General features: G+C 37.4%; 1 protein-coding gene across 5 annotated transcripts in view; it reads left to right on the forward strand.

Annotated features, from left to right (window-relative positions):
• The first annotated feature begins 2,269 nt into the window (after positions 1 to 2,269).
• The window catches only part of Armc8 (armadillo repeat containing 8), a 90,434-nt gene continuing 78,164 nt past the window's right edge, over positions 2,270 to 14,539 (forward strand). For 2 of the 5 annotated variants that reach the window (XM_063249055.1, XM_063249059.1), the window contains exon 1: positions 2,270 to 2,569. In XM_063249055.1, coding sequence (XP_063105125.1) covers positions 2,525 to 2,569 — 45 coding nt within the window. In that variant the 5' untranslated portion in view covers positions 2,270 to 2,524. Of the gene's footprint in view, positions 2,570 to 2,679; positions 3,046 to 13,435; positions 13,588 to 14,539 lie in introns of those variants that run through there. The other 3 variants (XM_003476511.5, XM_063249058.1, XM_063249056.1) reach the window with 3 other exon arrangements.

Genomic DNA, 14,539 nt, shown 5'->3' on the forward strand with positions numbered 1-14,539 from the left:
GTTACACAGAGGCAGAAATAAAACTTATTATACCTCAATTTCTATTCTTAAATGTAAAGTGTACCTAGAGTCATGTAACAGCAAAAGTTGGACTAGAAACAAGATTTCTGATCCCCAAGCTTAGAGGTTTGCTATTTAGGGCTTCCTTCTTGTAAAATGGTCATGTCAGCCTTGTGGAATAAAAGAGGAAAGCCTGAATAGCAGAGTTATTGGAGACCTCAAGTCGCATTTCCTCCCCACAGCCACAAAAGTTCAGTCACAGCTGTATGACAATTCTCTGTGAGTTCACATTTATGCTGCCTGTATCCCACCGCAGGAGCTAACCTAAAGACTGCCTTTGTATGCAAGCTGAAGGAAGCACTGTCTGCTGCAGAGAGCTAGCCTTTGTGAAATCTTCAACCAAAGGATGGGAGTGATGGACAAACATCCCTCCCTCAAGAACAATACAAGATGGTACTCTATTTCTCAAAGGTGCTTAAGCAATAAACCATGCCCTCAATAATGGACACTTATTTCGACTTTTTTTTCTTTCTTTCTCTCTCTAACCTATTAAGTCTGTTCCCTGGAAACACTTCTCAAATAAACTATCTGCCTTCACATCTTTGTTTCAGGCTCAAACTAATCCACAAATCTACACAACAAACATTTAATAAATGACTATATTGGCTATTGAGATACAGATAAAATGCTTAGTGCGTTCCTGAAGTGTATACCATGAGACAAGTAAACAGTTATCAAAGTCTTCTATAATTACAATGTATTTTTCAAGTTGCTAAAAAGGGGCAAGAAAGAAGCAATATATGAAGACACAGATGAGAGTCATGTAATGCACACTTGGAGGAGGTGTTTCCTGGAGGATGTATTGCTTAACTTAATGGAATGTTGATCATATTATGACTGCATCATAGAACTCAATGGTAAAATGAAATTCAATACCTTCACATGCTATGTGTAGGAGCTATGCTCTGTCTGGTTTGGTATGCAGGATAAGACATGATTTTAAGTATTACATACACGAACACTTAACTTTTTAATGTTAATATGTACTAAAGCAAAAATAAGGACCACAATAAATTTGATTTCACACAGATTTGATCATGGAGTAGGATGAGGCTAAAATTTTTAAACGATTTGAAATGGCTTAAAAAATATCCAATGAATACCTGGGTGTAGACTGGCAAACACTGTGTAGGTAGCATGGATATTACTGAAGTGTTGCAAAACAGTGTTATGGCAGCATGATTTTCTGCAATAAAATTCGCTTCCAGAAACTTAACACAGCCTCGTAAGGCAAACAGATCCATAGATAAGGGTGATGAATACGGACATGAATTTAGAAGCCAAGTACAATACAAGGATGGAAAAGTAGTGAGAAACAAAGTGGAGAGACATGTGTCAGGAGAGCAATTGGAAGAATACTGTTCTAGTGCAGGGCAAAAGGAATTAGTGACATAAGAAACCCAAGGAAGACAAGTTTATGTTACTATTCATTGCTACTATGCTGTGAAATTCTTGCTGATTGCAAGCAAGGGAAAATAAAATCTGTCCAACAAAGTCAAGAGCATCGTTGTACATACACACATACATACAAGAGAAGAAGATTTGAATTGATCAGAAAGTATATGAGGAAGCATAATTTTATTTGGCTTCACTTAACTATCTTAATATTTGACCCATTTTTTCCCATTTGACTCAGAGGCTGGGAAAGAGCCAACACACGCCGTGTTATTTTTTCTGCTTCCGGCATATTTTAAGTGTTTTAGGTTTATGGGCTCCCCCATTCTCATACAGCTATTTTTTAGATGAGAAAATTGAAACATAAGGAGGTCAAATAACCTGTCCAACATACTGCCACTAATAAGTGAAACAGAAGGTTGAAACTCAAGGGCGTTCTGGCTCTAAAATACTTTTTTTTTTCTTTAAACGCTAAACCAGAATGAAAGGACTGAGTACACAACACTAAAGCAGGTCACATTTCTGCGCTGAGTAGTGAAACAATCACTCTTAATGGAGGCAGAAAACCTGGCTTTAGATCACAGTTTCTCCACCAATAAAATGCAGTTTGGTGTACCGAGGATGAGACAATAAAGTGAAAGTGAACTTCAAACTGTGTCGGTGGCTCCACATACTAGCTTTTGAGAATAAGAACACAAGAACGCGTGAACTGCAATTTATCAGTCTGCAAGCTCGCAGATACCGAGCGAGGCTCCGCCTCCCAGGAGCGGCAGGTGGGGCCGGCAGAGCTTTGCGCATGCGGAAACCGCTGCCCGCGCCCACCTCCGACCCAGGCTGACAGTAGCTGCCGTTTCTGAGAGGTCGATTCGTAAGGAGGCGCCTGGCACGGTTCCCCTTTGCTCGCCCTTGTGCGTCTTCTTCTCGTACTTGAGCGGCGTCCAGAACATGGTCGGTTCTCGTTTAACTGCCTGACTTTCTGCAGAGCCTCCTACTGTTGGCCCAATAGTGAGCTGTCGAAAGTGCCGGCCCCCGCGCCGGCTCCGGCACTAGCCGGGTGGGAAGGCTCAAGATGGCGTGTCTGTTGGAGACCCCAATCCGCATGAGCGTCCTCTCGGTGAGTGACCTGCCGCGGCTGCTGCCCTCCGGGGAAGCCTTACCCGGCCCGTAGCCTTCTCCCCGCGCGGCGCGGCTCCTGGGCACCACCTCCTCGGTGGCTTCCTGCGCAGACTTGGGCCGGGGAGTGAGGGAGGGTGGGCGGCGGGACCGACGACCTGGCGGAGTCAGAGACGCCTCCAACTGCGGGAGCTCCCGGCGGTGCGGCTTCCAGGACCGCGTCCACCAGGCGGGGTGGTTGGGCTTCGGGCACTTGGCCGGGCGGCGCGGATTGGCTTTGGGCTTGGGCTTGGGCTTGGCCAAGCGTTTCACTGGAGCTGCTTTCAGCGTTAACGCTTCTCCGGGGCCGAGCGCTCCGTCCCGAGAGGCTTCTAGACTTGCCGCCGGTCTGGGAACGAGCTTCCACCCGGCTCCCGGGGTTTGGCAAGAAGAGGTGCAAGCTCCTTGGCTCCCACGGTCTCAGCACTGCCTAGCCAGGTCTGTGCGTCTTCGCGTCCTAGCACCTGGCAGTCGGCTAGTGTGCTTGCTTCTTGGCAATGGGATCTTATACCAGCTGCAACTCTTCCTAGCGTATGTGATTATTTAAACCCGTTTTCTTCGTTCTGCCCACAAGGTGGTGGCTGAGTCTAAGGAAGTATGTTCCCTTTCCCTATGCCTGATTTTCCTTTTTTTTTTTTTTTTTTTTTTTTTCTTTAAAGGAAATAAAACACGGAAGAAAGGCCGGGGGTTCAACTTTGTGAGAGAAGGGAACGTATTGCTATGCCAACAAGTTATACCTGGTTGTTGTTGTGGCTGTCGTTAAACTACCACGACGACGTTTGTATTATTGTGTTTCCCTTGAAGAAATAGAATCAGCAATGAAAGTTACTGAGAAGTAACTTCGAAGGGTTTTACGACTTTTAACTGTCCAGCACAGAGAATAATCAGTTTACCAAATGGTTCGTTTGGTAGTTGGAAATAATCAGGCAACGACTAATTTACCATCTTTTAGATATGTGGAAGCCAGTCTTTCCGAGAGAGATGTTGAATTACAGATAACATTCAAGTTCTTCGAGTCATGAAACCGTAACCGATTTCTTTTCCCTGACTTCTACAAATGTTCTCAGCTTTCAGAAAACATGTAGAATGTTGCTTGATTCAAGGTTAGAGCCATGTGGCCGACTGCAGCCTTGAAAAGACTTAGTGGATAGTAAAGTAATAATTTGGAGAGGTCATGAATAAGGACCAGTCCCCTGGTCCATTTTAGCCGTCCTTTTTCTTATTTTCTAAACGTAGCTAGAGAAATACCATTCACCCAAGTATTGAAGCAGATTATCCTGTTATACCATCTTGACTGTAATACTGATAAGGGCTGTGTGAGATCAGGCCAGTTGCATTTGTATGTGTCTCGACTGTTCACAGCTCTCTTTCAGTTATGTCACTTAGACTTCAGCTCATCTGAAGCTTCTTTACTTTTTGTACATTATTCACTTGCCTAGGATATATAAGATTGAAATTTTTCATCTGTTTCACTTCCCTAGCAATTTTTTTTCTTATTAAGGAAACAGTGAAGCCAGGCGTGGTGGCGCATACCTGTGTACGCCCACTGGGAAGGCTAAGGCAGGAGGCTCACCGTGAGTTCAAGACCAGCCTGAATTACCTAATGAAAAAATAATAATCAAGTAAAAACCATTCGAAGAGTGTTTCTACTGCTACTTAAAAATATGTTTTGGTCCTACTCTTACTGGGTCCTTTTTTTGTTTGTTTGTTTGTTTGTTTGTTTTCACGTTGCAAAGTCTAGCTGGTGAATTCTTCAGTCTTGAGCCTTGGGAAATCAGGGATTTGACAAATGATTTAAACTGTCTGAACTCACAAAGTTTTACTCGTCTGAAGTGAACCTTGTACCTTTCCAGCTACTACGTAGAACACCACTTTTTATATTAATCAGAAATTATATTGAATGGTTGATTTCTTTAAAAAGGGACTTATTGTGCACCAGACTCATACGAAGTCCTATTTTATGTAGTTTAGGCAGTGCAAAGATGATATCAGAAATGCTGTCAAGGAACTCATAGTCTGAATTACAATGTTATCTTAGTTCAGGAACATAATTCTTTATACAATTCTGATCTCAGAGTTTGTTTCACCAGATCACTGGGTACTATATATATGCTGTAGAGTTTTACAAATGTAAGTGGGAAACCGAATTATTTTAAATAATCCCATCTAAGACCCGTTATACCTTCTCTCTTAAAACCTTATTTACTTTCATAACACTAACTGTTCAATTCACATATCTACATTTCCTGTCTTGAATTTTCCTCTACGTCCAGTCTTATATATTAAATAGTGTGACTATCACCTATTATTTCCAAAAAAAGTATCTTTTCCAAAGAGGATATAGTCATGACTTCCCAGTTTCTGTTAACAATACTGTTGTACTGTCTTGTACCTCCTGAATCATCTTTGACTCTTCCACTTTTTATGCTTCCATATCTAATCAGTTGTTAAGCTCTTTATTACCATTCTTTATTCTTATATTTCTTACATCTTTTTAGTCCTATAGCCGCTCTTATTCTGGATCTTACTGTTTTTGTGCCTGAATTATCAACAGCATCTTTTTGTTTATTTATTTTGAGGTGAACTTTCACTGTGTTCCTCAAGTGATTCTCCTTCTTTAGCCTCTTGAGTACTATAAGTGGAACTACAGGTGTGTGCCACCATATCTGCTTTTAATTATTTTCATTGCCTCTAGTGTCTTTCTCAGTTCAAATCTACTTCCACATTAATTTTTCTAAAGAACACATGAAGAGCCGTTCTTGTCTTTCAATACTTCAGTGGATTCCTATTGAAGGGCTAAAGTTCATTTTTAGCTTCAGAGTTAAGATGCTTTATTCTCTACATGAATATAGAGGATCTACATGAATCTTCTTTCCCATTTAAACTGACTTCTCTCTGTTCCAAATTCATAATTGAGTTCTTCCAAACTCTAGTTTACTGTCTGCTTTTTTGTAAATGAGAATTATAGCCTTACATGGGTTTATTTATGTAATATATTTTGAACTGTCATTTGGTTTGAGAATACAGTGGTGAACTACATAAGCTTGTTTATATCCTTTTGGAGATTTCAGCGTAATGAGGAAAATAGGTATCAAATAATCACATAAGTGTTTATGATTGATTAATATTATGAATGAAAAAAAATGCAGACTGCCGTTCAGACACATAATAAAACTAAAATGAGAAGAGCTAGAGTTTCCCTGAAGAAGTGATATTGAACTGAAAGTTTAAGGATGTGTAAGAACTAACAGGACAAAAAAATGTCAGAATGTTCTAGGCAAAGGGAACTGCTTATGCATAGGCCCCAAGCCCTTCCATAATTATTTTACCTTGTCTTCTTAGAGAATAAATTAATTCAGCGATAGGTACTTGACCTTTCTTGCTTTTAGCCCCCTTATTACTTGTAACACAGTATCTTGCATATACTGGGTACTCAGTAAACACTTGATCAAACTGTCTGTTTTGGCAGGCGCTTGTGCTGCTGAGCTAAACCCCACAGGCCAAACTGTTTTGGGAGTTGTACAAATTGTTCAGATCTCTGTTTTAGATAGCATCATGACCATCTTTGTTCCTCTTTGGTTTGCATGTAGCATTACAACCTCACCCTTTTCAACATATTTAGAAATTTCCCCCGTGTTTTACCAACTTTTGGATTGTTTAATGTTGCTTGAATTTTAAAATACTTTTATGCTGGGGATTTAGCTCAGTGACATAAGCACCTGCCTTGCAAGCAGGCGGTCATGAGTTCGATCCCCGGTACTGATAAAAATGAAAAAGACAAAAAAAAAAAAAAGTACTTTTATTTTTCCTTAGAAAGTTAAAAAGTAGTATAGGGAGGTCCCTTGTGTACTTTACTTAGGTTTCCTCATTGGTTGTTTCATATATAATTATAGTACAGTATCAGAAACAAGAAATTGATGCAACCATGTACATATTTTTGTATCATTTTATCACAAGTATATATTCCTGTAACCACTAGTGCTGTCAGGATATGGATCTAACTCCTTCTTCACTGCAAGGATCTCTTTCGTGCTCTCTCTTTATAATCACAGTGACCTGACTCCCCAACCCCTAGCTCTGTCCATAATCCCTGGAAACTACTAATCTGTTCTTCACCTTTATAATTTTGTCATTTTCTGTAATGTAATAAATGAAATCATATAGTGTGTGACTTTTTGAGATTGGATCTTGCCAGTCAGAATAATGTTTCTGAGATCCATCCAAGTTGTTACATATATCGATAGTTTTTTCCTTGTTCTTGGTAAGTAATATCCCATGGTATGGATGTGCTAGTTTGTTTCCAGTTTGGGCTATTATCACCTCCTGCAAACAGTCTATAGTGTAGGCATGATTTGATATGTCTGAGATAAATGCTTAGGAGTTGCAGTTCCTGGGTCAGATGGCAAATGTGTGTTTGGTTTTAAAGGAAGCTAACAAACTTTTCCAGCTAATACTCTTACCAGTAATGTATGAGAGGTCCAATTTTGCTTCATCCTTGCCAGCATTTAATATTGATCTTAATTTTTAGTTTAGCTGTTCTAATATATAGTGATATCTCATTGTGATTTTAATTTATGTTTATTTCTCTAATTTGTAATGTTGAAAATCTTTTAATTACATGTTTACTATACATACATTCTCTGGTGAAATGTGTTTTCATGTCTTTTTGCCTGTTTTCTAACTGAACTGTTTACTTTTTTATTTGTTAAACTCTGAAAGTTCTTTGTGTGTTTCAGATATGAGTTTCATCAAATAAGTGTTTGCAAGTATTTCCTCCAGATCTCATCCCCTTAAAAATAAACCTTGGAGTTTGAGGTATAATTCAGTTTTAGAGCAAGTTCCTGGTTTCAGTTCATATTACTCCACTCCCCTAAAAATTTTTTGATCTAGAATTCATTCCTTATACAAAAGATAACTCAAACCAAATTACTGCTTTTATAGTAAAACCTAAAACTTTGAGAAAAGGAAAAAGTCCATAGACTTGGGCTTGGTGAAGAATCCTTGGGCCTGTATTTTTAAAAAATGAGTACGTTAGACTTAACACAATAAACAATATCATGCATGAAAGATAATTAAGAAGAAAATTGTACTTTACACTGGTCACTATGATGGTTTGAGAAAGCCTAAGTAGTAAAATGCTTTTGAATCGTATTGTAGACTAGTATAGGCAGCTCACACACTTGTTGATCTTAATGCTTTCTTTACCTTCTTTTCCCAGTACCATTGTACCTTTTTAAGCAAGCTGCTATTGAAACTATTTGGGTTATTCTAAGTCCAGATAGTCTTTGATTTTGTTCTGTTCTTTGCAGTTGTAAGCATTTTGTTGGCCTTGTCTGTGATTGCATATTGATTTACTCTCTTATGTGGGCAACTGACAATAATTAGAAAAACATTTTCTAGTTTTCCTTTAGTTGCAAAGCACCAGTTAAGCACATATTTGTCAGAAGGTGGCCTTAGTAAATAAGAACCTCTTAATCTTTTATGGCACTGTGTGAAGGGGATGCTCATAGTATGCTTCAGGACATCTTACATGTCTTGAAAGATTGCTACCTGAATTCAGACACAAATGCTCAGAAATCAATCTGTGAAGAATCAGAAACACATTAGTGTAGCATCTTCGCGTTTTACCTGGATAGCTAGCCTTCCTGTTACCTGTATTCTCATTAAGTATTAAGTGCCATGGGCTAGGAATTTCCATGATTCTGAGTTACATCTTTTTGATTTCTGATTTGTAACTTGCTTTGTGGTTTCATCTACCATGTTTACTTCTGGATAAAAGTACATGTATTACTTGACAAAACAAAGTTCTATCTTGTGGATGTTGCCTTCACTCAATTGTGGTGCTGTGAGCCTTGGTACTATTTAGATGGGCCGTGAATGTATTTCATTTGAGAGCAGTTTTGTAGGATCATCCCCTACCCCCAATCCCGGTCATTTTGATGAAGAAAAAGTTTGGCCTCATTCCATAAAATATAAATACATGTATTCTCTGATATATTCATAATATAAATACTGGGAAAGGAAGGGGAGTAATGAGACAGGGTTATCCTTTATATTAAAAATACCTGGTACCACACATTAGCCCTGAATTAATTTTACTTGTCCCAGTGTCAGTTACCAAAACAACAGCAAAACTGCAGGTCATTTTAAAGCATTTTGGAATGGCAAAGATTATAACAGTAAAGTTTTAAAACTTACATAGACTGTCATGTGTGGGTCTTGGTTCTGAAGAACTTCAGGTTTTTTTTTTTTCCAGAGAATGCCAGTGATGTTTCATAAAGTGTATTGTATCCACAGAAAGAGCTTTGTATAAGCAGATGGCATAATGGACGTAGGGTGGGGAGCTACCATAGGTTAGCTGGAGGTCCTAGGTATGAAATAATAAACCTTTTGTGGTTCTGGGGACAGGCCAAGTAGAAAAGACAGAGATCAGAAGTGGCCCATAATATTGCTGTGATTGTCACAGGCCACAGTGTGGGTCATAGATCAGGTAGAGCCTGGGGTTTGTATAATAGAAAAGCCAATGCACCAACTATTGGAAAAGATGGCCAAGTCAGTGTCAAGCACCATGGATAGCTCCAAAGGCAGAGGTATTACTTGCTTCTTAAATCTGCAACAAGAAAGACACTTTTTATTGGGAGTTAGCTGGCCTGGCTAGACAATGTTGCTTTTGAGGTTACCATAAAAAATAGGTCACAGGTCTCTTAGGTTAATACATAATTGCAATATTGATAATACCATAAAAGTATTATTGTAGTTCAGGACAGTATCACACCTTTTTCTAAGTGACCTTATTTTGTTATGTCAGGACTGAAAATAGGCATTTACATGAATCTTAGTGGTTTTCCTAAGCCATTTTGTCTTTGAAGGCATTTGAATGCACCTCACCAACCCAAAGAATATCTCAGTCTTTGTAAAACTCCCCACCACCTTGTACTCCATACGTGCTCTCCAGAAATAGTTCTCCTTTGGACTTCCAGATTATGATATTTTGTACCACTGGTCCTTTGCTCACTCATTGTATTTGGAGATATTTCTTTTTGCTCTTTAGTTCAGATGTTCTCCTCCACATTGAAGAATAAGTAAATAGAATTTTTAATAGAAGAAACTTTAAAGATCATCTAGATGTACATAGCTGTTTATAATTTGTACCATACTTTAAAAAAACACAATCATAGTACTTGAAAAGAATGAGTGCTACATTGTTTCTGGTGCTTATGACCCCCAAACCATGTTGGTAGCGATTGTTAATAGTGCACAAGGGCTATCAGAATATATTATCTCTTTAGAAATTCGTTGCAGTAAAAGTAAAGGCCTCCTTTCATATTACTTTTAATCTCATTGTGCTCTGGCTTTTCTACTATGAAAGAAAATTTTCTCGTTGTTTGACTATAAAATTATAGATTCTTTTCCTAGAAAAAACCTTCAGATTTATTTATTTGTTTATTTATATGGGACTGGTGATTGAATTCAGAATCCTCTCACTAAGTTGTATCTGTAAACCCCCCCCCCACGCCACTTTTTTTTTTTTTTTTTTTTTTTTTTTGTAGATAAAGTCTTGCTAAATTTCCCAGACTGAGTTTCAAGTGCTGGGATGACAGCCATGGCACCAGGCCCTTCAGATAATCTTAGTTTATCTTTGCCATTTTTTAATAAGAACAGTTGACTGGAGATACTTGCTCATTGTCATGTTTTGTTTGTCAAAGTCAGATCTACAAATTCCTGCTTTTTAAAAATAAAAACGTGCATTGCCTTATGTTTTAGAATTTTAAATTTTATGAACATTGACTTATTTCTAATAAATTCTCCTAATGTATGCAGTCTGGATTTCAGTCTTTATTGACAGGTTATGGTCCCCTCTGTTATAATAGATAAAATGAAATTACAGGTTTAGCATTTTTATGATGCTGTTCGTGAAATTAAAGCACATTGCATTCTGGGACTCCTAGTTACCTTAAGTGTTATATACTGCACCAGTAAAACCCAGCTGGACTGTGAAGTGATACTTTAGAAATTTTCTATAGTTACTTGAGGCTACAGAAAAGCATGACTTTGATTAATCTTGGCTTTAGAGAGTGAAGATGCTGTGTAAACCTAGAAACTACCACAGTGTTGATCCTGTGAGAAAAACTTGTGAGGGTACAAATAGTTGTGAAAGTAGTATGAGAGATCTGGTTGCGTGCTAATGGGGCCAGAAGTTTACCAGAATGAAGAGAGCAAACAAAAACCAAAATAAATAAAAAAACTCCCACCAAAATCTCAGGTTTTAAGTAGTACTTTTTTTTTTCTTCCTGTTTTTACTCCTTTTAGAGACAAGTAGGAATTTTGGATACAAAGAAAAGGCACAGTAGCTGCCTGCCAGAATAATGTTTGTCTTTGTTGATAGTAGTGTCCTTTTTCTTGTTAAGTTTAATGAAATGCTGTATTCATAGTATTGGTTTCTGATATTCTGAATTGTGGCAGTTCTAAATCTCTCTAGGAAGACGTGCAAACACAGTAAGTGTCCCCAGACTTTAAGATGAATAATTGAAAATTTGTGACTGATCTGAGTGATGCCTTTGTTTGGTACTTTAGAAAGTTACCATAGTGCAAAAGGGAGGGTTTTGGGTAGGAAATGGATCCTGGGGCTCCCATTAGACTGGCTCATTAAGAGCCATTTTGTTGAGCAATTCCAAGCCCTCTCAGATTCAAACTGTCTGCTTATAATAGATATTTTGCCATGCCTTGACTATCCTGAAGTGAAATTCACATGTAAATTAACTCTTCTCACATGTAACATTTTAAATGTTGGCATAATATGCTATGATAAGAAAGAAAGAAAACTAATTTATGATATTATTTAATGTGTACTCAGGTAGTATAGCAGAAAATAAAAAAAATAGTGATATATTTGCAAATGTGCATAGTTTGGCTATGAATGTGACAGCCATACTGCAGACTAATAAAAGCATTTTGTAATGCTTAAATACAATAAAATAATAGTTTTTTTAGGTGACTTTCTGAAATGGCTAAATAAAGTTCCTAACAAGATGAAGTATAGCTTTTTCTTCATACAGGAGCTGCATTCTTGGAAAATTGTACATTAAAATGATACAAAACTCATTTTGTGTTTATATGTTGAATGGAATTAGATCCTTGGCCCAAGTAAATTTTATATATATATAAAACATATATATATATATATATATATATATATATATATATATATTTGTTTGTTTTGTTAAAGCCTGTACATGATTGGATAATGAAAAGTTGTGGATTGTGGGCTTCTTGTCCCAGCACATGAAGCCTTGCCCATTAGATATTGATAGCACCATTTGTTGTGAAAGACAAAATCACTTCCACACATTTACAAACTATATCCTCAGGAATAGTATTGTCTCTGTTTAGAACTATGTGGAGTTTTCTGAGTGAAGTTTTTCTTTTAGTGTACCTTCTTTTTCTTTTCTTACTCCTCATTCCTGCTAACTTGTGACAGTGTATTTATGGTAAACATTTTTCTTACATTGTGTATAAACCCTATATTATGCTGTATTCCTTTTTAAAATTGTATATACCACTTTTTAAAAAAATCTCACTTTGCAAAAATGTAAGCTCTGCAGAGGTAGACTCTTTTTTGGTCTTTGCTCAATGCCTCTAATAATGCCTGTATGGTGGTTTTATCTTTGTTAACTGAATTAAAGAATGCTGTGTCAGTGTTGCTTTGTTATTTCCAAATGTGTTCTATATCATCGTAATACTAAATTGTGTTTTCTTTCAAAAAATACCTTCTTGCCTTGTAACTAACTCTCTTTTGTACTGTACCTGTGTGTTGTGCTTTCTACCCAGAGTCCTTCTTACCCTTTTTCCTTTCTTTTTAGTTAATACTTGTCTTTCAGGTTAGTCATTCTAACTGCCTGGTCTTACCAGTTATCTTGCATCCTGCCACTAGCATCAGTTAATTCTGTCATCAACTTTTTATTTTGTGTTATTTTTATGTTTATACTTAATGGTTATGAAACTTACCGTTACTAGTTAACTTCTATCCCACCACTTATGTCAGTTAATTTTATCTGCAGTGCTTTACTTTTTGTATTTACTTAAATGATCACAATTATCACTTGTTCCATCTTTAGCTTTCTTAGATGTCTGTTTCTTTTTTGTGCTCTGCACAGTCAAGGGAGTCAAGGACTGTATCTTGCCTTTTTATTCCCAACACTTTAAAGACTCTTAGCGAAATTTTAGCCTGAAATAGGTTTTAAACTCAATCTTTATTTATAGAGTTAAACATCCTATTTTTGTGTTTGTATTTCTTCCATTTTTGCCTCAACCAAGATATTATTTGACAGTGGTAAGTGATAAACATTATCAGTAGTTTTAATAGTTTGTGGGCTAATTGCCATTTTAATTTTTATTGTTAATCACTACTTAAACATTGATTTTTGTATGGTTTCAGAATTCCTTATTGGGCTTGAAATGTGGGCTTGATTTCTAAAGATCGGTTGAATGAGAAACTAGGTGTGAAAATGTTTTTAAATTGTAGCACGCTAACCACATCTGTTTTATTGTTTAGCTTGTTCTCGAGAGTGAGCTGCTATTAAGTGAGAACAGGTATCTTTGAATAAGTTTTAACCATTAATAAAAACAACTGAGGGGGCATTAGTGTACTTATCAAACAATTGTACAAAAATATAATTCTTTTAAAATTAATAGGATACTTTCACAGTTCACATGTTATCTTATTGGAACCCTACTCTGACCTACATGATAACATCATCACTTTATACTTGAAGAAACAGCCTCAATTGTTAATTTTTTTATTTACTTACTTTTGCAGTACTGGGAGTTGAGCCCAGGGCTTCATACATTCTAGGCAAGCATACTACCACTGAGCTACATCCTAGCCCTTCTCATGTTGAGACAAGGCCTCGCAAAGTGGCCCAGGCTAGTCTGGAACTCCCGATCCTCCTGCTTTAGCTTCCTGAGTAGCTGGGATTACAGGTATGCACCACCATGTCTGGTTTAAGATTTTATTTTTGCCCACAGTTCTTCATTGGTAAAACTAAGATTCAAACCCAAGTCTTCAAATGCAAATCATTTATTCTTTCTATGTGATGCCTATGTTAGAAATAAAAAATATGTTTAAAAACATACATAGAACAAGACTTTAACAAAATAAGTTGGTATTTTCTTACTAGTCTTCTAAACATCCATTCTTTATTGTTGAGTAAACTTATAGTTTCACCCTCAAATTTGAGTTGAACCCCTATTTCTCCTTATTTTTTAGTTAAGTGCTATTCCTGGCACATCTAGGACTTCCTAAAGATGTTTCCCCCAAAAAAGGCAATGATTTAAATTCACACTGGTGGTTTATTCAGAGGGGCAATAAGAGCCTGTTCTGGTTTGCCATTTGGGGACATCTGACTAGTTTCATGAGCTTTCTATTAGTTTTTCCTCTTTTCTTTTATGCTGCCTACCAGAGGTAAATAAAAGATAGGGTGATCATACAGTTCAGTTTGTCTGCAGCACTCTTGGTTTATGACAGTCATTAATGATGCCCTTAAAACATTATCTTTGTTTGGATGATAATTTAAAAAAACTGTTAGTTATCTATTGCTATTTAAAAATTGCTCTGAAGCTTAGCTCCTTAAATAACATCTATTATCTGACTTGCTGTAAGATAGGAATACAGGTGTGTTGCCTCTGACTGAAGCTTCAGTCAGGGGATTAGCAGGAGCCACAGACTCATCTTAAGGCTACTTCCTGAACAGTCTCATTCCACTCTGATTCACATGACAGTTGGCAGCATTTAGTTTCATTCTATGCTGGCCTCTCCACAGGGCAGCACATAACTATATCAGTAGCTTTGTTCAGAGAGAAAGGGAGGCATAGTGGGGAGGACTCTGAAGTTTCTGAAATGACAGCCTATCACCTCTACCACATTCTGTCCCAG

This window comes from Cavia porcellus, unplaced genomic scaffold (assembly GCF_034190915.1).
Source record: "Cavia porcellus strain 051 isolate PalLab524CR breed Dunkin Hartley unplaced genomic scaffold, mCavPor4.1 scaffold_5, whole genome shotgun sequence".
NCBI lineage: Eukaryota > Metazoa > Chordata > Mammalia > Rodentia > Caviidae > Cavia > Cavia porcellus.